At 38.6% G+C, this 23,418-nt stretch overlaps 2 protein-coding genes across 4 annotated transcripts in view; one reads left to right on the forward strand and one right to left on the reverse strand.

Moving 5' to 3' along the window:
- The window catches only part of pla2g4ab (phospholipase A2, group IVAb (cytosolic, calcium-dependent)), a 55,864-nt gene that overhangs the window by 14,134 nt on the left and 18,312 nt on the right, over positions 1-23,418 (reverse strand). Inside the window, exons 1-8 of one of the 3 annotated variants that reach the window (XM_074668889.1) lie at positions 8,040-8,400; positions 6,186-6,294; positions 3,822-3,903; positions 3,355-3,503; positions 3,020-3,133; positions 2,500-2,537; positions 1,797-1,941; positions 781-917 (exon numbers count right to left, since the gene is read on the reverse strand). In XM_074668889.1, coding sequence (XP_074524990.1) covers positions 781-917; positions 1,797-1,941; positions 2,500-2,537; positions 3,020-3,133; positions 3,355-3,503; positions 3,822-3,903; positions 6,186-6,203 — 683 coding nt within the window. In that variant the 5' untranslated portion in view covers positions 6,204-6,294; positions 8,040-8,400. Of the gene's footprint in view, positions 1-780; positions 918-1,796; positions 1,942-2,499; positions 2,538-3,019; positions 3,134-3,354; positions 3,504-3,821; positions 3,904-6,185; positions 6,295-8,022; positions 8,401-23,418 lie in introns of those variants that run through there. The other 2 variants (XM_074668890.1, XM_074668891.1) reach the window with 2 other exon arrangements.
- ptgs2b (prostaglandin-endoperoxide synthase 2b) lies at positions 9,222-13,923 on the forward strand. The gene is made up of 10 exons (XM_074668873.1): positions 9,222-9,460; positions 9,687-9,803; positions 9,894-10,037; positions 10,177-10,320; positions 10,657-10,838; positions 10,966-11,049; positions 11,144-11,390; positions 11,987-12,273; positions 12,372-12,519; positions 13,093-13,923. Exons 1-10 carry the CDS (start codon positions 9,400-9,402, stop codon positions 13,503-13,505), a joined length of 1,827 nt encoding a protein of 608 aa, XP_074524974.1. The 5' UTR covers positions 9,222-9,399; the 3' UTR covers positions 13,506-13,923.

Here is a 23,418-nt window from a genome sequence, read left to right on the forward strand (position 1 = left end):
GGAAGAAAACAGGCTAGAAAGAACTTGTTGTGCATGAATCTCAGTGCAAATCTTGTAAATCTGTCAAAAAGCCATAAAATAACCTCCTCTGTCTTTTTTACACTGCAAAAAACTGAAATCTTATTAAGTGTTTCATTCACCTGACCAGTCCAGAAAAATGTCTTGTTTTTAAGTTATTTAAAGACAAAAATAAGGTCTGAATTACTTGTTACTATTAAAGATAATCTGCCAATGGAATAAGAGAAGTTACTTGTATTTTGACATTATTCTAGCTCTAAGCAAATTTTCAAGTAAATTGCTCTTGTTCCATTGGCAGATTATTTTTAATTGTTACAAGCAATTCAGACATTATTTTTTGTCTTTAAACAACTGAAAACAAGACATTTTCTGGACTGGTCAAGTGAATGTGGCTTACATTAAGTTTGAAAAGACATTTTCTACTGAAAATGAGACAAAAACACTTGACAAGATTTCCGTTTTTTGTATTTCAAGATTTGTACAAGTGCTATTGTACTTGTAGGGCACATGAATGCAAAGAGTCATTTAACAAACATTCAGATTGGCTGATGTAGGCCAGAGATGCTTACTTGATGACACCTTCATACCAGCAGAGGTAGACAAGAAAGTATGCCATAGAGGGAAGGAGGCAACTCAGAGTGGGAAAGAGAGAGAGGGAGAAATGAAACAAAGCAGAAAGACAAAAAAAGCCACTGAGGCTCTAGAAATAAGAGTTTAAGAGGAGTGAAAGTTGTAAAATCAAAAAAGAGAATCAAAATTAACCATGTAGATCCTGAGAGCCCGGCGACATATGTGGCACAATCCAGCACCCCAGACTCAAACAAGGCTTTCATCACTCCTGAGAATCCCACCATGGCTCGAAAACCACCTCCTGAGCCTGCAATAGCAATCACTGGCACCTACAGTATGCACAAAAAACACAAAGAAAGATGACGAAAGTGTGCTTAATTGCATAATTGCATGTTACACATCATTAAGAATCACACTGACTCCATCTTATTCTTCTGGGTTGAGTAACTTTACTCCTGAGAGTCGATGCAGTGATTGTGCCAATGCAACTTGTCTTTGGACTTTCAACAATTTCATAATTCTTATTGCACAACGCCCCTTCCTCTCTGCACTCTGTGTGTATCTTATAGTCCGTTCCAAATATTCCAACAGATATTTTTCCACCAGAGTCATGTTGAGTGGAGTTGAGGGATGTTGTAGCTCAGTGAAAGCAGCAGCTGGTTATCTCATTCCCCTGGAGCTTCCTGTGCATGATCATGACATAAGCAGGCCTGGCTGGAGATTACAGCCGACCCGGAGGACAGCTAGCCCAAACATCACAAGTGAAATGAAACTTCTGCTCTCCTCGCTCAGCTCAGGGGTGGGGGGTTCACAGAGGTGTATGCAATGGTTTTCCTTCTCACAGTGGAAAATGTTTTGGTGTCAGAGTACACTGAGAACGCTGTGCATGAGAAACATCACACCTATGCATTCAGAGAGTCTGCAGCAAGCAAAATTATAAACCACAGATATTTGCATGATTTGTAATATGCTTTGCAAAAATACAGATATTACATGTTCTTTGCAAATTTTAAGACGTGTGAAGTCACTTGTGTTACCTCTAAACCATGGCAGGTCAACAGTTTTAACACAACCGCAGTCTTGCTAACTGAGCTTTTGAGATAATTGTTGCTGCTATAGCTATATATTTTAAGAATAAATGCAAGAGGCATCAGTTCAGCACCAACACCGAATTCACACTTAAACTTGACTTTTTGTTCTGTTCCCACCTCTTCAGGGGAGCTGGGGAGGAAACGCGGCTTCTCCATATCGAGCAGCTTCTTGATGCCCAGCATCACCCTTTCTCTGCGGGTCTGTCTGAACTCTTTTTCTTTGTCACACAAAGCCAGGCTAAACCGCAGATCCAGTTTGGTGCTGCAGAAACAAATAATATTAAGTGATAGAAATCAATTGCTGGGAAAAAAAAACAACTTTTCAGGTTTTGCTTGACTCCAGCAGTGATGCTGAAACTTGTCATCAGGTCAGGGATTTCTACCTCTGGGTGGTCCGTTCCAAGACAACGCAAAAAGCATTCATGGTCTTTTGACCTTCACTACGCATTAGTTACAAAACCCTAAAACATGTATGGAACTTCCACTCCCTCCCACTCATTCCATACAGCGATGCCACAGGAACCACTTTGCATGTTAACTCTTTATTAGCTTCACAGGTATCCTGTGGTTACTGAGTCATGGCTTTTAAGTTCTAATTTTAGGTTATACATCGCCCCTGGGGAATTCTTCTGAATTCTTAAATTACTGTGTATTCCTGAATCTGTTACTGATTTGTAAACAAGTCATCATTCATGATTTAAACAGGAATGCCTTTCACACAAAGGAATTTAAAAAGTGGATCCTAATTTGAACAAAACAAGTTGTGAAATAACTGTTAACAAAATTAATGAGATAGTTTTTGATTCGACAAAATACATACCAGATCTCCAGATTCATCTCCAGGTATACTTTGGTTGCCTGTCAACAAAAGAAAAATATTGTTAATGTTGACTAAAAGAGCAACAAATTTTAATATGTAACCTGTTATATGAGTCACAAAGTCACAAACAAAAACTATGTTGTGAAGGAGAAAGAAGTATTCTAAACAAATGTGTTGCAGAACTGAGTATATTGTGATTGTAATTACAGTTTACAAAGGTATATCTGTTAAGAGGGCTGACAGGACTTTTTTGTTTCAAAATATGTCCAGTGTCAACCTCTTTGGCCATTTTTTCTCTAAACCTGTCATGAAATTTGAGCTAAACCTGTTAGTTTCATAAAACAGAAACTTTGAGTCGCTCTAAGCATATGGAAATGTAGTTGCTCAAGGGATTAAGTTGCAGCTCTATTTAATCCCTCAAATATGCAAAAAAAAGGCACCTAAAATTCCACAGCCCTCTTTTAAAATAAGCTTTTTTTGAGCTTGGAAAATACAATTCATACAAAGTTTGATGTCTTACTTTGCCGATGAGGAAAGCTTCTGTCTTTTTCCGGCCTATCCCATGCTTAGTGATGTCATAGGACGCTGTTCCAAGTGTCTCGTCCATCACATAATTGGCGTCCATCAATGTTAACTGGTTGGAATAAATATCAGCAGTTAAATACAAATTCTGCATATTATTTTTAGGGGTTTTTGCATTACTTTCAACAATGAATTTTCTTATGTTGTTCACATATAACACAACCAAATACAAAGAAAATTTTCCTGGCTGGGTGACAATACTCAAAGTAATACGCCCATGTTTGTCACCCTAAGCCTGTTTGAACTACAAAAGTCATTGAAAGCAGGTCTCACCTCCAGGATGTTATGCTGGTTTGGGTCTAAAATGAAGCTAAAAGTCTCGTTCCATTTTGGGTTGATGTCATTGTCAATGTGCTTGGTCCTTTTTCTACTCTCTGGGGCCGTTGGGATGAACAGCTCCACATATGGATCTGGAGTGTCCACTGAACACAAAAACACAGATAACACACACAGAGACTAGTGTCACAAATACCACAAAGGAGATTTAAACATCAGTTATATTATTACATAGGTGTGAAATCATTTTGTTGCTGTTATGAAAGATTTGGCTTTAAACCTTATCACTTGAGTGGGAGTGGTTTCTGAACAAGATTAAGTGTGGAGGACATTTCCTTTACGAGGAAACAACCCAAGTGAAAATAACAGAACCAGATACTACATGCAGGTACATGCAGCAGGATTTACTGAAAAATGTAAAAAAAAAATCATGAGAAGCCAAGAAGAAAGCTGCTGAAACTCACACAGGTCACCCAGCGCTCCTTTGGTTACACTCTCAGCTCGAACCACCGTCACTGTAAATTTGTGAGAAAACTGCTGTTCCACCTGCAAAACAACATTCATTCACTTCAGCCAACCGTGGGAAAATCACCCCTACCACCATTATAACAAGGAATACTATAGAGATTATAAACAGCAGGCACATACACTATTGTGCATGAGGAGAGATATGATTACAAAACGTGATATCAGGGTTCATTATGCATAGAAAAGGAAAAGTACGCTTCTGAAGAAACCGTGGTTTCCCTGAACAGGATAGTTTTACATTTGAGCGGCAAAATAGCTTTTCTTTGAACATGCAGGGGCACAGCCAGGAATTTATGGTGTTAGTTTTATTGATTTGGGACTAATAAATATTTCACAATCCTTAAAAAAGGAGCAGTGGATGAGGAAGACTATGGGGAACAAGGAAGTCAAAATAGACAATTATTACTGCTAACCTCTGCTGTATTGACTCATGAGCATAAGAAAATCCCAAAAGGTGTGCTTTTATCTGACTTTATCAGTTAGTCCTAAGTACATAGTGGAAAAAAAAATCTTAACTGTTTGCTTTTTTGTAAGTCAGTAGTATCTCAGTACTCTTAGGCTTTACCTAGTTGTTAAAAAAAAACTCTGTTCAGACCACTGGCACAACCCAGAGCATATTCCTGTACTCAGCCTCTTCACTGAATCAAACATTGCACAGCTGAATGATGGTGCACAGATGATATCACAGAAGTCTGTGCAAATGGTCAAAGCAGGGTTTATGATTTCTGCTTCACTTTTTGTAACTTGAGTACACCGTTTCCAACAATCTTCAGTTTTTTTCCCCCTCTTTTTTTCTGTATCTAACAGATAACTTATCCAATAATACCTTATAATGCCTATTTCTTTAAATACCCGATGGTTTCTCTTTTTTCTTTCTGGTCTTTTTCTCTTCCTCTGTAACTGTATAGTATGTGTGTCTGATTCTAATCATAAAATCATACACTTAAGGTGTTACCTATCATTATATTGGTAAAAAGTTATGCTTGTGTATCTAGTCCTTGTGATGAGGTTCAAGTAATGACAGCTTGGAATGTCAATAACCTCTAAATACTCCCTGTTTTCCACTGATATCCATCACAAAAGTTGGATTAAGAACAGAACTGTTTTTGTTGTTGTTGTGTGTGCGTGTGTGTCAGCCAAAGAGAGCCCAGAGGCGGCACTAAAAAAAATCATTGGATGAATGCGATTTCATCATGGCACCTATAATAAAAATATACGTATATATGTATAATACTAAGTAAAATCAGCATGTCTTGACTTTAAGTGTGAGTATAGGTTTTGTTCATTTGTTATAGTAATGTCTGTGTTGTTGTGTTTTCCCTTCTGGGTCACAGGGAGCTGGACCCTATCCCAGCTCTCATTGTGCACAAGGTAGGGTACACACTGGACAAGTTACCAGCCAATCACAGGGCTAACATGCAGAGACAAACAACCACACACACTGTCATACACACACACTCCTAGAGGGCAACTTAGCGAGCATCATGATGAGCATGTTCTTGGACTCAAGCATCAACACAATACAAACTCTACACAAAAAGGCTCCAGCCCAGCCAGGAAACTGAACCAAAAACCTTCTTTCTGTCAGGCAACAGATGCAACGTCGCATCAGCATCTAGTCAAGGATATGAATCACGCTCATTAAAAGCCAAAGGTTAAAGTCACTATTCAAAGGAACTTCATTCTTGTTGGACTAACATGTGGATTAAATTCACTAGAATTTTCTCAAAAAATTTAAAGCAAACAAGAATGAATCATCTTCACAGCACAAGTGCAAATTAATTATGAAATTCTGGCATATTCTGAATTTACAAATCCTACATATGCTCCAGCCGTCATTTTTGGGGGTGAGCACTGAGTCTTTGCTTTAGAAATCTTAACATCTGCTAACATTTACTGTCATTTCACGGGGTGGCTGTGTGCAAACAATGACCTTAACACGTCATAAATACTAATTGTTGTTTAGAAGTTTCCCCATTTGTAATTTTCGAAAATACAACAATCGGATACAAAATCTGTGATACAGAGCTAAGAATGCTGTTATTACATTTACATCTTAAAATAAATCTTTGGTGTTTAAAAAAGACTCACGATAATCCTTTTTGTAAGCTCAGTGCTAATAAGAGAGGCTTTGTCAGTGAGATGTTTGTTATAATGTTTACACAAACAAAATAAAAAAAGAGTAGAGATTGTGATTAAACTGTAAAAAATTCAGGCAACAGTATGTTGCTTTGTTGCAGTTGCAACTTGATTATTTTTGTTCTTTTCAAACAGGTTACAGTAATTATGCAAAAACTTACAATTATGTTGGAAGCCATTATGTGAGATCAGGTTAAAGTACAGAAAGCAACCGTCAATAAGTCAGCTGTCACTCAGGAGAACATCTCAGCGATGAATTGCAGCTAGCACCTGGAGGATGAGAGGAAACAAATGTTTATCATCAGTGAGAATGCAGAAATAAAGCTAAAGTAGACAGATAAAAACCTACTGTGAAATGTATGATGTGTCAATTTCCAATTTATTTCCACTTCTTCAATTTAGCATTATTGTTTTTAGTCTACATCAAGATGTTTTACCCTTTTAAGACCCAAGCTTTTGTCTGGTGTGCATTTTTTTATTCACCTTGCTATTTGGGATAAGTAAGACCTAATAAGTATAATAACTAAACTTGGTCATTGCACATGAAGTTTGATTATTTGTGCAATGAGTTCTCTATTAGTTGTTTTTTAGTAGTGTTATTGTACATAAACACATTGTTTTTTCACTAATATGGGCATAATGTGGCTAATTGGTCAAAGTTTAAAAAAAAAAGAAGAATCATGGGTCTGAGAGGCAGAAATGTAATGTCCACATATGTGGACGCTGGGTCTTAAGTGGTTAAATATAAGTGTCATGAAAGTCTTTTGCACCTTTACAAGATAAGAAGTATGCTGAGCCACAAATCTCTGCATGGAGCCCTGAGCCAGTGTAGATTGTTCATAAATCAGCTCTGCATATATAGGAGGCAGTGTGGGAAGAGACGCTGAAAGATGTACAGAGTCTGAAAAAAAGTGATGTGTGTGTTTTACATACAGCACAGTCTGACATATGCTGTGTGTAAATTAGCAGGGAGGATTGTGATTATTTTTAGCAGCATTCAGCCTCTCTTTTCATGATGGTTGAACACAAACTCAGTAATAAGGAATTTGCATGCAGATCTTGTTTGTGTGAGCTTGTGTATGTGTTCTGGTGATAGCATATCAAGGTCAGCGAGCCTTTTCTCAGCTGTTCACCAAAGCGTATCATTACTGAGAGGACCAAGAGCACGTAGGGAGTCTGTGTGTTCACAGAAACAGTCACGTAGTTTGCATCAGTGGTCCAACTTTTCAAAGTGCCAGTTCACTCTGCCCTTGTTCTGCAGTGTACAATGGGAGCATGCAGTGCAGGCTACCGAGTCCTGTGTGTGTGCCAACATAACCCAGAGACTTCATGGTACTACTTTTCATATGAGGACACAAGATGTGAGTGACGGACAAAGCTACTGAGCAGGATGCAAAACAGTTGCAGTAATTTCAGCTTTAAAAGGCTTAAATTTAGTCTTCTGTCATTTGCATATGGAGTCCTGTATGGTGACTCTTTTTTCATAGATCTGTGAATGACTATGCATTGCTCAAATGGAATACAAGGAGAAGTCATTACATTGTAACACTTATCTGGATTACAGGTTTCATTCAAAACTTGTAATCAGGCCACTAAAAAACAGGTTTTTCCTGAATTTATAAGCTAGGCAGTCTGGGTCAGATCTGTTAAGGTATGACTCTGCAACAAGCAATTATTTTAAAAGTTGTTATTATGACAACAGAGATAATACATTAGAATAAATCAAATGTATCAGTCTTCTAATGTTATAAACCATGATGAAGTACATCTCATCAGGAGGGGAAACATCATTTCAGAGGAGAAAGACTTCACTCTCATACTTGGAAACTTTCTGCCTTTGCTCGCTCTGATGAGATCTTAGAACAAGCTGTGCAAACTGCTGTGTCAAGTAGAATTACTCTTATGGTGTTTGCAACAGCGCGCTCTAAGTTTCCTCAACCAGTCAGTGGCGTAAAGTGTACAGTTCATGCAACACAAGCAAAGAGGACAAAAACTGACCTGGAAATGGAACGTACCATCACAGGAAAGGGCTATCAACTCACAAATCCTGAAAAGTGTGTCATGCTGAGCGAAAGTATCTTTCCACCACGGCAGGATTGAAACCGGAGGAGGTGCGACTTCTCGGCAGATGTACTTCACGTAGACCCGGCAGTCTGGGGGTAGAGCCACTTGCGTTTTCAAACCGCAACTTGAGGAATAAAGGTCCAAAACAAACACGCACTACACACAGACGGCTAAAATTGCCTTCTGTAAAACAGGAAAACTTATCAAACAATAAAAGAAGGGGTGGGTCTCCGAAACTCCGAAAACGAGCCAGATTTTGACTCTGTGGAGGAAGCTGCAGCTGATTGTCGTTCCCCACCTCTCCAAGCACACCAGTGCGTAAAGATGTCCGCACGGGGGCGTGTGAAGACTCGTCAGGATTAATATTTGTGAATAACTAATTTTATAACACGGGGGTGACTGGAAATATTCTATTATTCAAATGCTTCCCACTGGATTAGTCTGGGGCTGTTTCAGCATCAATGTATTGATCACATGGGAACCATGCACCTTTTCCAAGAGTTCCCCAAATGCATTATTTTATTTGTTAATAATTTAGACACAATTAAAAAGAGCGATACCAATCTTTGAAAACTGAAACGTGGATTTTAAGTATCATGCCTTTTTTTTTATTCTAATGCATTTTTCTCTTATTTTGCGCCACATAAAATTTTATGAAATCACACATTCCCCAAATTAATGGAGATAAAATTTCTTTCAATAAATTTGACTCAATGAATTTATTAAATTGTAGTCAGAGAGTGTGTGTAAGATACTTTATTTCTGGTTGAGGCATGACAGAAACTTTTACACCTTTAAACCTTCAATCCTCAAAATGTATTTTTTTCTTTAAATCAAATGGACAGTTTAATATCGTAAGAAAAACGTTCAATAAATGTCACAATGGTTGAAATTGCTCACAACTTTCAGGGGCTTGTTTGCAAAAAAAAAAAAAAAAAAAAAAAAAGTTAAAACGAGTGGAAGTTTTCAGAAAACCAGGAAAAGGGCTTCATTCTAAAGTTACGGACCTCTTTTCCCATGCCAAAGATAACGACACATAATACAATCATCGAAATTCATATACTGTAATTGTGAAAGACGAGAGATTCCTCATAATCTGATAGGTCTATTACTAATCCATTGGTCCGGTCAGCGATGCACGTCGGTGTGTTTTTGTAATGAAAGCGACTGGCGATGACGTCATCCTCGTGCTTATAAAGGTGCTCTCATTGGCAGATTTCAGCATTCAAACTTTCAGCCTCAGAGCTACACATCAGCGGAGGAGAGGAGAGAGAAAGGAAAAAAGGGAACATCTGACAAAGTCTTTGGAGTATGAACAGACTTACACTTGCGGCTTTCCTCTTGGCACTGGGTTTTCTTGTCTGCGAAGGTGGTAAGTACAGGAAACGGCAAACTAACTTTCCAGTTTAAACAGTCTGCTGGATGTGGATATGGAGTTCATTGCATGGCAAAAAGAGCTTCAAAACTTTACTAGAGCAGAGATTTATAATATTCTGTATCCAAATAATAGTATTTTCAGTAAAATTAAAGCCTTTTCAACAGGTTTTTTTTTAATCCAAAGTGAATTCTTAGTAACAGACTGACATGATGTGTTACAGGTAACCCATGTTGCTCAGACCCATGCCAGAACAGGGGCGTTTGCACAGCACTTGGATCAGACAACTATGAGTGTGATTGTACACGAACAGGCTTTTATGGACAAAACTGCACAACACGTAAGTATGAATACACACAATTAAAACTTGGGTGTATTCTTTTAGCTCTGTATGTCCATGATTATTAATTTTTCCTCTTTGCCTCCACAGCTGAATTCTTCACGTGGCTCAAAGTCTCCTTGAAGCCATCTCCAAACACCGTTCACTACCTTCTGACCCACTTCAAGGGCTTCTGGAACATCATCAACAACATCTCATTTCTCCGAGATGCCATCATGAGATACGTGCTGACATGTAAGCTCTAACTAGCTGAAGGCAAAATGAAAAGATTGATGGAAAATTGCTCAACAGCACATCAAATAATTTGTACAGCAGGCTGTAATGGAGCATTTGTGGCTTTAAACTCATGATGAAATCTTTTTTTCCTCTCTAGCCCGATCCCACCTGATTGATAGTCCTCCAACTTTCAACGCGGATTATGGTTACAAAAGCTGGGAAGCCTATTCAAACCTTTCCTACTACACGCGCACCCTCCCCCCTGTACCTGAAGATTGCCCAACCCCTATGGGAGCAGTAGGTGAGTTCACTCTCGCTACGTTTGGAGAACCAGTTTTCTCAGATTCTTGAATACTGAGCAAGAGTGGCTTGGTCCCATTACATCACAGGAAGCGCATATATTGAAATTACCCCCTTTTGCTGTTGTGAGAGTAGCAAGTAAAACCTGCCTCAGCAAGCCAAAACCTGAGAACCTAAATCCTCTTTTTATCAGATTTTAAACAATGCATGTCTCAGGAGTTAAAAGCAAAAGAAATGCTTGGTTTTAGCTTTTGTAAAAGTAAGTTATATTTCTAACTTTTGATTTTACCAATCTAACTTATTTGGTATTAATTGATTGTTCTTAATCATTTCCCAGGTAAAAAGGAGCTCCCTAATGCCAAGGAACTTGCTGAGAAGCTTCTGATGAGAAGACAGTTTATCCCAGATCCACAAGGAACCAGCCTTATGTTTGCCTTCTTCGCTCAGCATTTCACCCACCAGTTCTTCAAATCTGACATGAAGAAAGGGCCTGCTTTCACCCTCGCCAAAGGTCACGGGGTAAGCACTCAGAGCTACAAGCTGCATAAAAATTTACTTAAAAAAGAAACAGACAAGACAATGGTTTAAATTAGGACAGATTAATAAGAAATGCAGCATGAACTAATAGTATTGTTTCTGCTTTAAGGTGGACCTCAGCCACATTTACGGAGACACACTGGAAAGACAACACAAGCTCAGACTCTTCAAGGACGGCAAGCTTAAATATCAGGTATGAAGAGTCACAGCTGCACTCTACTCTAAACAGCCAAATACTTCAGACCACACAAGTGTCATAGTTTTAACTGTCTTGCGTAACTCTGCAGATCCTGGACGGAGAAGTGTACCCCCCAACAGTGAAAGAAGTGGGCGCTGATATGCACTACCCCCCTCATGTTCCTGACTCCCACCGGTTTGCTGTGGGTCATGAGGCATTCGGCCTGGTCCCAGGTCTGATGATGTATGCAACCATCTGGCTGCGTGAACACAACCGAGTGTGTGACGTGTTGAAGGAGATCCACCCCTACTGGGACGATGAGAGGCTCTTCCAGACAACACGACTCATTCTGATCGGTGAGTTATTGATTCCCAACAACTTGACAAAACTTTTAACACATTTATGATGATGAATCAAGAAATGAACAGCGGAAAGGATGTGAAGCATTTTAGATCAGCTGATATCAGTAACCGTGGGAGATAAGAAAAAGGAAGTTGTTGTTTGCATTTAACCCTCTTGCAACCTTGTTGCACATGAAGAAGTGGTTAAGCCCTTCTGTGATGAAAATGATTAACCAAGAGATGTGAAGAAGAGGAAGTGTTGAGTTTTATTGTGTGAAAACTTCCCTGCATGACGAGACTATTCAAATACAAAACAGATACTGAGGAAGCTCTCTGCTTTTCATGACTGCTTAACAAAAAATAAAACAAGTTAAAAGTTCTTTAAAATATATCTTTACGGAATAGTTTACTTTTACTCTGAGACAATCCTCTCAAAAGTTACCTCTCAGTTTTTGCACTTGTGGTTTCAAGTTGTCACATCACTCTTGTGTAAGTTGAAAATTATAACTCACTTGGCCGAACATATCTCTGGCAGAGGTTTTTAAGCAGTTTAAGGACTTTTAACATCCATATTATCTGCATTATTAAAAATCTTATTATTCGTCTCGTAGGAGAGACCATCAAAATTGTGATCGAGGATTACGTCCAGCACCTGAGTGGCTATCACTTCAAGCTCAAGTTTGACCCCGAGCTGCTGTTCAACCAGCGCTTCCAGTACCAGAACCGTATTGCATCTGAGTTCAACACTCTGTACCACTGGCACCCACTGATGCCCGACACTTTCCACATCGAGGAGCAGGAGTACAACTACAAGCAGTTTGTCTTCAACACATCTGTTGTGACAGAGCATGGCATCAGCAACCTCGTGGAGTCGTTTTCTAAGCAGATTGCAGGACGGGTAAGAACTGTTCCACTTAAAGCTGCAGCATTTAGATTTAAACTTAACATCCATTGATGCTTTGAGGCTGATTTACTGACTTTCTATCTCTCTTCTAGGTTGCCGGTGGCAGAAATGTTCCAGGACCAATCATGTATGTGGCCATTAAGTCTATTGAAAACAGCAGGCAGATGCGTTACCAGTCACTGAACGCCTACAGGAAGAGATTCAACATGAAGCCCTACACTTCTTTTGAAGATATAACAGGTGAGAAAAAGACACGTGTAAATGCCTCTCGGTTTAAGAATGACATGACGTCTATTTACAATGAAAGAACTCATTGTCAGAGTGAGATGAAAGGAAATGCTGCCTCAGGCCAAATTATTGCTATTTTATTAGCACCATTGTCACAGGCTCTTTGCAGGAATTCTTGCAAGCTTAAGAAACACTTGCACACACCCCTAGTTAAAACTTGTGTGAGTGTCTTAGACTACTTGCTATTAAAACAGGGTTTGGTTACTCTCGAGAACCAGCTGCTTGTTTCATCTGAAGATAGTGTAAGCAGATTGTCATCACAGAGAGCTCAAAGATAAACAGACCAGAAGGGCCTCAGAGAAGAGTTATAATAAAAAATAAGTTTGCATGATGCAAATCTAGCTACATATGAGGCAAACTATCTGTGTTTGATTGAGGACCTGAAGAAGAAAGTCGTAGAAACAAAAAGTAATAATTTCTTCATTCAGAATTTAAACTTATCTTCGGACCAGGAAATGGATATGTAGCTGCTGAGAAGAGTGAAGTTAGACTTACTTAAACTAATCCCTGCTTTTTGCTACCCAGGAGAAAAAGAAATGGCCGCTGTGCTTGAGGAGATGTACGGACATGTCGATGCTGTGGAGCTCTATCCGGGTCTGCTGGTGGAGAAGCCCAGGACCAATGCAATCTTTGGGGAGACCATGGTCGAGATGGGAGCTCCTTTCTCCCTCAAGGGCTTAATGGGAAACCCCATCTGCTCCCCTGAATACTGGAAACCAAGCACCTTTGGAGGCAGCGTGGGCTTCGAAATTGTCAACACCGCCTCCCTGCAGAGGCTGGTCTGCAATAATGTGCGGGGCCCCTGTCCTGTGGCGTCCTTTTATGTGCCTGATGTTAAAGAAACGGGGTCTATGATCATCAACTCCAGTACATCCCACTCCCGTGGTGGAGAAATCAACCCAACAGTCATTTTGAAAGAAAGGACTACTGAGCTCTAATACTTAAACCTTATTTGATCATGTTTTTAATTTATTTAATATTTATTTATTTTTGTATTTATTATATAATATTTATAAAACAACATCAAAAAAAGAAAACAGGCTTTTCACAAGTACATTTTGTATATTTTCTTTGTATAGGAACTATGGTCTGGTTGTCTTATTTATTAAAAAGATATTTGACATAAATTATTGTTACAGTAATGACCTCAGTCTGCGAATTGTAATACTTGAAATGTTGTTTACAGTCTAAGAAGCACACACTTCTGTCATTTCATGTTCTTTTTACAGAGCAGTGCAGTACAGTAGTGATTTTACAGTAAACTCAAAGAGTGATTTAGAATAACTGACTTAGTTTAACATGTACAGTGGATTTCTGATACACATATGAATTTCTATCATTAGTCTGTGTACTGGATTGGGTCATTTGAAATGACATAAATAACTCTTGATTCTAAGCTGCACTGTTGTTTAGTTCTGTTTGCAATGTAGGATTTATTGACTGTGGTTTTAAGAAGCTCAGTTATGTTCTCAATGCTCTAAGTGTAATAAATGCTTCATAGAAATGGAGCACATTTCCTTGAATCAACTGTGGTTGTTGTCATTTTCACTTTATGACTCTCTGATAGAAATTCTCTGATTGGTCGATCAAATAAGTCTTTTCCATCAAAGAAATTAAAGGAGTTAATCATATTAAAGGAGCTTAAAATACACAAGGTAATGTGATCAATTTTCATTAGGATTTCATTGGGAGAAGACTAGTGGTGTTGAAAAAAATTAACATTTTGAAGTCCAAAATGTCCATGTGTGTAGAAGTTAAAGTTTTTTTATCTTCATGGTTATTTCTCTTTGCACACGTCAGTGCCTCTGCAAAATGGAAACACAGTTACAAAGCATACAAAAACATATGGCCAGATTTGATTGCATTATAATGAACGATAACATTAAATCTTAAAAAGTAAACCTTGGATGGCTTACATGTAGTTTGGAATAACAAGTATATTAAAGACATGATTTAGAACTTAAGATAAACTAAGAAAACTAAACGATAATTGCTGTACATGCTGCAATACATACATGGTTTATTGTATTTTCTCGCATTTTCTTTGACTTCTCTTTGATTATTCCTTCTTTTAAGGATATTTAACATTATATGCAAAATTAGGACCAATGCAACAAGTGGAACAGATCTCAAGAAAACATTTTGACATTTTTGATGACTCTCACATAATATCATTTACCTTCAAAATATTACCAAAAATTTGTTCTTCTTTAGGTTACAAACATTTCTGGATATCATTTGTATTGTTTTTTTTTCCACATCATGTTTTATTCCTTTTAAAATAAGGAAGAACTGAACGAAATGTTCAGAATCACAGAGAGTGATCTACTTCTTTATTCTCAGAGTCCTGAGGTTTTCTCAATGGCCTCAACATCCAGAGTGAACAGTTTAATGCCACCTTTTGTGGCAAACAGCATAAGCAGTTTAGCAGCAACAACATTCTCAGCATACGTTTCAGAGATTGCTCTAGCTGTTTTATTTTGGGGGGTAAGAGCAGCTAACTTCCTGCCTGAACTGGTGTTACTTTTGTTACTTTTTATGTTTCAGGAGAAGAAAAACAGATGTTTGTGCAGAGCTCTGGCTCTGTGTATAAGCATTACAGCTAAACTGTAAGTAGCAACATGCAACTTTTAAAAGATCATTAAGATGATGATAGCAATAAAAAATGCAGATGGCAAAAACATAGTGCTTTAAAGAGGTACTGGTAAGAGGAATGGACTTGGACTTGAGTTCAATTACTTGTGTGTGTATCACTTTATCTTGTCTACTGCTCAAGGTCAAGAGTAAAGATAAATTTAAGGGCTTTCATATCAACCTTTTCTCATAAGAGGTTTTAAGTTCAAGTCACCAATGGTTCTTACAATCCACAAAACTGAGGTAAAAATAATTTTTAAGAATGGTTTGAAGGCTTTTTCGGTCATGGTTGCCAACTCCAACACACCCACAGGATCACTTGTGCAGGAAAGGGTTTTCCCTTTTCAGCGTCTCGGATAAAACATGTTGTTACTCGTTCAGATCAAGAAGGCCCGTGTGCTGAGGCAACATGGCACAATCTCTCAGTTAGTGAGAGTTTCACACTAACAAGACTTTTCTCAGATCATATTCTTGAAGCACAATTAGGATGCCTTTAAGAAATACAACCATAGTACATTCCCAGCAACAGGGTCTGTACTGCCTCTGTTTGATATTGGTGTTGGTTTAAGACACTAACTTAACACACAGCTTGATCGAGGTGGAAATGAAGAGAAACCATGTACGTGGCTGAGTGTGATAATCACATCCCTAAAATTTTCCAGTTGCTGGTGTGCACCTTGATGGGAAAGGACGTGAAGGAGTATAAAAGGTTTTTTCAACAGTTTACGAGCTGTGAGGATTAGCGCCCAATCCAACAGCGTATGGGAAACCTTGCTTTGGCAATGCAGCCTGTCACCGCAGCCGAGAAGTTATTTTTTCAAGGGCTCCCAATCCAAAACAAACATCGTGGAGGGAATGTTGACGTGACCGATGGCACAGAGTGTTGAGTCAGGCTTCAGGACATCATCCCTTCTAATCACAAACAATGATGAGCTAAATTTTCCCATCCATTCACACATTTCAAACAACTCATACAGACAGCACATTTTCTATCTCCACACTGGATGGAGATGAGAGTTTTGACAACAAAACCAGACACAGAAACGAGGAAACGACATTAATCAAGTCATGTGCATCAGTTGTCATCTCAACTGAGCCCAGTGAGCATTTCCTCCTCCATCTCACAGTCTTTGTTCAACACTTCAAAGGTCCAGGCGTAGGATTCCCCGTCAGAGCAACTTGGCCCATCACGGCATGAAAATGAACTAATTGCGTGTGCAAATTTTTTGTTTTCTCCCACCATCAGCCGCCCAAAGGGTGAGTATCATTATTCGATTGTGCATCAGTGTGTGGCACTCTCAGGTCCTGGTCTATGAGATTGAGCAGGAGAGCACATCTTGCTTTGTCTGGGTGTAATGAGCATTAGCAGGCAGTGGGCCCTGGTGTGGGAGATGATCAGAGGCATCAGAATGAGTTTTCCCTCTGACCGCTTCTGGACCTCTCTGGATCCAGACCCTAAAGGGGATGCCTTCATCCAAGACTGGAGTTACGTGCTGCCTTGCAGGTGCAGCAGCAGGGTTCAGATGAGTGGATGGTTTGAACCCAGTAACAGCAAAAAACTGGGGTGGTCAGTGCCAGACATGCACGAGAAGCACTGGCACTGACCACAGGGAAGTCACTTCTGGTTGCTTCTATTGTTTTTTCACACAGGACTGCTTCTGCTTGACTCAAACAAGACTCAAATTGCACTCATTAAAAGTACCATTCATGTATCTGTTTAGTTTTCCAAAGCAGGTGGCTTCAAGAATAATCCTCAATGAGCTCAAGATGTGTTTTTTCTTTCTTAGCAAAATGTTTAAGCTGAGATTGAGTTTTCTTTTACACCCTTGGAAAAACAAAAAATGGCAACCAAACTGGATTCATTTTGATTTATCCATAACCCTCAGCTAGGCACAAACTACGCCGCAGAAATTAGGCCTGGGCTCATCGGGATAATCTGACAAGCTGCCTATCGTCACATTTCTGAATGACTCTGAGGTGTAACTGCAGAGATTCTTCCAGACCATTGTATGAAAAGATTTAATTGGAAAAAATGCAGATTTTACCAGGAGCAGAAATCCCACATCTTAAACAAAGTTGAAAGCCTTAAGTCTTGAAATAAACCATCATCCTATAATTGTCCCCTTTGCTGAATAGTGTCATAATGTAAAATATTGTAGTGATTGCTTTTTGTGTTGGGGAAAACAGACAATATGGCCTTCTTCATTTGGCAGCATGACTGCCAAGCCTGTATCCACCCTTCTACTGGTGGGAGGTCTTTCCTCTGATGATGTGGTGTGTTTTCTGCGCTGTTAGGGCAACCCACCTGAGACATAGATGGGAAGGGAACATCTCCATTTGTCATCGTCAATGATGTCATTCTTTCAAAATGATCCTGGTTTCACTACATGGTGTCTTAACACACTCACACTAATAACATTTTTTTCATACTTTCATGAGCATGTGACAGTAGGTCACAGGGACTGTTGAGAGGAAGAGCCTGGGGCTTATGAGATGTATGGTATGGTCCCCTTTGAAACTGACAGTCTGCGTTTTGTCGTCTGAGTGTATTTCTGTGAATAGTTTTGTGGCTAATCACGGTCATTACCTGATCATTAACACATTCCTGTGATGGGCAGGGAGATAAGTCACAAATCCAAGACTGAAAGGAATTGTGTAATTGTAGCAAATCTATAGGATATTCAAAACCTCCTTAAGTATGGCAGGGAGGTGCATTAGATTAAAGGAAAACAAAATACACAATGAAACATTGTTCAAGAGCCTATAAATCAGTTTTACGAGTCTAATATTTTCCCACCCACTTGCCTGTAGTTGCTTTTGGCTGGTGGTAACGGCTTTCCTGGCACCATCAGATGAAAATCATGTAATACAGGATTCAGATGCAACACGTGAAAGTGATACAAATGTATGTTTGGCCTCTTCAGGTTTCTCCTTAATACAGCTCTCAGTTAAAAAGGAGGTGTTAATGGTTTTTATAAGTTTCTCTACACACTTATCTGTACATAGAAAACAAACATTTGTGAACAGATCTATTTTCTAAACTCCAACCAAAGTCTGACCCTCATGCTTTGTACGACTGTGACTTTAAGCAAGCACAAGTGGCTGGCACCTGATTGTTTCCATTCCCCATTCAACCCGTATGTTTAGTCTGACGTGTACATTACCTTTCAACAGAAGCTACAGTATCTCCAACAGAGCCTTTTAAGGTCACGCAAGGAGTAAGAGGCCTTCTCTATCTACAATACTCTGTCACAGGATGACAAACAGCAAAACAAAAACACAAAAACAGATGTTGAACTGTCAGGGATCACAAGAACATGCAGTCATGTCATGTCATCGACACACGCTCACTCATAGAGCACACTTACTCACCTACCAGACTTACACACCTGACTGTTTAACATCGTACAGGTCCATTTGAGGGCCTTAGGAGGAAAACTCAGAGTGTGACATCACACATCAATGATGTTAGAAATGACCTTTTTTTTTAACTACCTCACCTCTGGGATCTGAACTTTTACCTGCTCAGTCAACCTCTGACACATGTTACAATGAGGTAATGGGTGTTGTAATTAATACCATAGGCATTAATTTACAAACTTGTTTAAGACTGTTTTGAAATGAGATTGACACCTGAACATTCTGAAAGAGTTTCTGGTTTCTACAATTGCTCTTCCTCTAGATTACGTGATACAGGAAAAATATTCTGAGTCACCATTCTGTGTAAAATTATTATCTAAGTTCAGATGAAGCTTACATTTATTGTTTGTAGCCATAGCACCACAAAACAAGCCTCAGCAATGGGTTCCTTATCTTAGGATGGAATTAAATTTAAGTGAACTTCCTGTATTACCTCAACCAGTATCGTATGCGTTACGTTCATCTTGGTTGATTTTTTTGTAACGTAATGAATCACCATTCAACTGAGAACTTGGAGTATTAAAAAGAAAAAGCTTGTTTTCCCCTGTAAATAACAACAGAAGGCTGAATTAACACATGCTGACTAGAGCTGGTTTAAAACAGAATTTCATTCTTTCTTCTTTTTTTTGTCTTGCTTCTTTTAAATTACTGTTCTATTTTTTGTGTTGTTTTATATATTTTTGTATTGGAATAGAATAGAATAGAATAGAATAGAATAGAATAGAACTTTATTGTCATCGTAACAAGTACAACAAAATTGAAGTCACAGCAGCAATCAAGAAAACAACAGCAAGAAAGTGTATAGAAAGTGCAAAAAGGTCCATAAGAAAATAGATGATGACAGCTTGTCCATCATTCTCCAGTTCAGCCAGCCTCCACCTCCACAGGGTCCAGGACTGAGCTTCTTCAGTCATGCTCCATCTCTGTCTCCTGGAAGCTCTTCCAACATGGTGTTGGTGTCTGATGTTAGCTCCATTAGCCATGTCTGTGAATAGCATGATGCTACTCTGCCCTCTGGCATTCCCTCTGTTGCTGGGTTTTCACAGCTAGCTCGTCCATTTTATTGGAGATAGATCTTACGTTCCCAATAATGATGGATGGAAGGACAGGTCCATGTCGTCACTTCTTAGCTCACACCTGAGAACCAGCACGTCGTCCTCACCTCCTTCTCCTCAGCTTGTGGGAAGACATCAGGCCTTACACCAGTTAGCACTGACATGCTATACCCGTAACAAAATGGGTGTATCTCTGCAGTTACAAGGTCTATTTGAATAATTTTGGTGTCATAGCAAAGGAAAAATGTGAGAGATTTGTTAGGGTGTATTTATTTGAGTATGTGTGATATTGGTAAAGAGTGATTGAAGATGGCACCCAGCAAAAATTTGAAAGATGTAGATTTGCCTTAAAAATAAAGACATATCAGGATGAATATAAATCTTTGAAAAAAAAAAAAAACTGGATTTCCATAAAGATGCAGCTGCAGCTCTAAGCCTTTATCAGACCACAGTAACACATATGAACATAATCTCTGCAAAGATTGATTCTGATGAAGTTAAACAAAGAGCTACAAAGAGTTTAGACAAGGTATCTTTGGCCTAGTTTAAAATTTGAATTCTCATTTGTCCATCACTTATGGTGATCAATACATGCATATGCCGTTTTTGACTTTTGTTTTGAAAGTTCGTACGTTCATATACATAGAAATAAAGAAATGTACAAGTTTCATGCAGTGAAGCGCTTTTTGTGTTTCTGTTTCTTTGGCCTCTATCTCTCTGATACTTTGGTGTAGAGTGATTTTGCTTATGTCATTGGATTTTGTCGAGTTTCTGCTTTCATTTGAGGTGCTGATCTTTTGTTCTGCATGTAGCGGCACAGCACTAGAGTCAGAAATAGGTTGAGTGGGCTGATATGTTGTGATTCATTTAGTTGTTATTTGAGTTGTTTGTAGCAAAAAGGGTTTATATTGTCTTGTAGCCCATGTTCTGCTGTTTGATAATTTGATGTACAACATCACTACATTATTTTGTGATTAGTGCGTTATTTTACACTGTGTTTGCAGAGTGACATCAAGGTCTTTCAATTGGAGGATCCTGGAGTTTAAACGGTTAAATTAATCCTAACTACAATGAGTTGTGTGATAAAGTCTTCAGTTTGTTCCTGTAAGACAGAGGCTGCCACAACAAGAGTCTGAAAATCATTTGATGTCCCAACATTGTCAGCTATTTGAGTTTTGGACACACACAAACTTTGGCTTTTTTACCTTTTGAAAGCATTTGTACTTAAGATTTGTCAAATCATGAGCTTTTGTGAGAGTATCAAACTGTTTTAGAATGTAATGTAAAATGATTTACACTGGATGTACAACATGTTTTCCATACAGCAGAGGATCCAGATAAGAAAACAGGACGCCCTGTCATGTCCATGATCAGTTTTGTGTCTTCAATACATATAAGTATTTGTAACAAGCATTTAAAAAATCTGATATTGATATTTTCCACCCCTGTAACCACCACCCAACACACTCATGTGTCCCCTTGTTGTCATTAAAGGGACAATAGCCTCCTGTCACACACACCATTAGACATCAACATTGCTCAGCCCTTTTCTCACACATCACTCCGATGACTAACGTTTACATCTGACTTCTACAATCTTAGCTATTTCATCTGGTGTCCTGAAAGGTTTCTCATGTTAGTAATAGGGTGTCTGAATCTCACATACCTTGACACACCTTGCATACTTAATTGATTCCGTTAACAAAGCCTTTTCACTAGAGCAACACATTCTGTCAGAGGAAATTCAATTACGGAGGTATTTAAAAAATAAAAATGAAGAAAATTAGTTCTTGTCTAACAATTGAATTTGAATGAAATACAAAAAGGAAAATTCAGCTCTTTTTTGGCAGCTAAAGAGGAAGTGGACAGAGGTGATGATGACAAGCCATAAAAATGCTACAGTGCAAAACTTTGTCATACAAGCAATGACTGCATCAATGGTTTAAAATGATGGCCATATGATTCACATTAGCATCAACCCAGCTGCTGCTCCTGTCTTGAAAAAAAAACCTCAGTACTTTTCCTTTTCAAAATCAAAAACACATGTTTGATATTTGCTCTATTCCAGTCGGGTCAATGAAATGACAAGTCTGTGTTGGTTGGAAACCTCTGTGAATCAGGGTCCAGAGGAATCCAGTGTTTGGCAGGGCACCCAAGAGAAAACCACAGGCTGCTTGGGAGCTTGTTAGGCTGAGTGATGCAACATTAGGTCCAGAGTTAGCATGTAGCTTTGATGTTAGCTGATAAACATGAGAAAATGTGAGATTTTCAACACCTGGCTGCCTTTTCTTCTTTTAAAGTCTTCAAACAGAAGTTTATGGTGCTCATAAAACTTTTTATGTGTTTGCTGCATATTTGGATGTGTATGTTTGTGCTTTTGTGTTTTTGTTTGTGAGTGATTAGATATAGAAATCTTCATTCTTGTCAGCTAAAGTCTCACAGAGAGTTTTTATTCAAAAATACTGAATAAATAATAATTATTTAAAAAAGGAAATTTTTCAGCTATTCTTAATTGAAAACTATGACCTCACCCAAAGGATAGATTTTAGTAACATCAGTTAAATTTTTATTGAAGTGACTTTTTTTTTTACACATTTTATTTAAAGAAGTGATATGAAAACATATCTTTAATAAGAAAAGGTTGATTGTATGAGAAAAATGTTCAATTTGATATATCTTGCCTGACCAAACATGTTCATCCATGTTCACTTTTAGCTTTCACTTTTGGGGTTGGACTGAAATCATTATATGATTAGAAAAATGTAATCCATAATCTTGTGTTTTATTGACCACACTTTGTCTCTTTTATGCTTCCTGTCTGTGACTTGTGTTTTTGGCGCTGCCTGTCTTGGCCAGGTCTCCCTTAAAAATAGGTTTTTAATCTCAGTGGTTGGTTAAATAAAGGTTAAATAAGAATAAAATGATAAATTAAAATGTAAAACGAATAAGAAATCTCTTGCTCTGCAAAACAGAGACAAAGCTATATTCAACAAACTGTAGTTCCAAATGATTGGCCACTGGAAGCTGGTTCCAAAAGGAAATCAATCTCAATAAATCTGAAAGCTCACTGAGATTTCCATCACTGACATAATCTGACCTTTGTAATCACTCTGAAGGTATCTGGAAGTTCAGCTTTTCTACTGAAGTAAACCACAGTGTCATTTTTTCATGTGAAACACCTTCAAATGGTGTGAACTCCTACCAACAAAACCTGCTGCTAAGTTTCCATGACATGTGTCATCGTTCCCCTGTTGTCACAACATGTCTGGTTAGAGGTGACACCAAGTCACTGCTTTAAAGCATGTCATTAATGCAAAATACACACTTCCTGGTGTTGCCATGGATTGAAACAGAGGGATGTTTTCTTGATGTCATGCAGTGTTTAAGCGTAAGTCACTGGGGTTAACTAAGGAAGGCCCATCATTTTCTCCAGGTCAACCATGTCATAAAAAACAACAACACCTGCGACACTGTGCAGTGTGCAAACCCTGCTCTGTGTAGCCCACAAAGTTCACATGACACAGCAGTCACTTTGTCTGGTATTACTCTGCTGAAGCCTTCAGCTCAGTGAGATTCAAGACGTCCCATGTTTGTTTTTTAAAGTTAAAAATTTAAAGAGATCACTTGATTCCCAAACTCATAATAAAGAAGAGTTTTTCATTAAGGGTCGAATAACTTTGTCGACAAGCTAAGCACCGTGTCGTGCAAAAAAAAACATAAAAAAACATAAATCTCCATTGAG

This window comes from Halichoeres trimaculatus, unplaced genomic scaffold (genome assembly GCF_033239565.1).
Source record: "Halichoeres trimaculatus isolate MK-OKI-2021-1 unplaced genomic scaffold, fHalTri1.1 fHalTri1_scaffold_4, whole genome shotgun sequence".
NCBI lineage: Eukaryota > Metazoa > Chordata > Actinopteri > Labriformes > Labridae > Halichoeres > Halichoeres trimaculatus.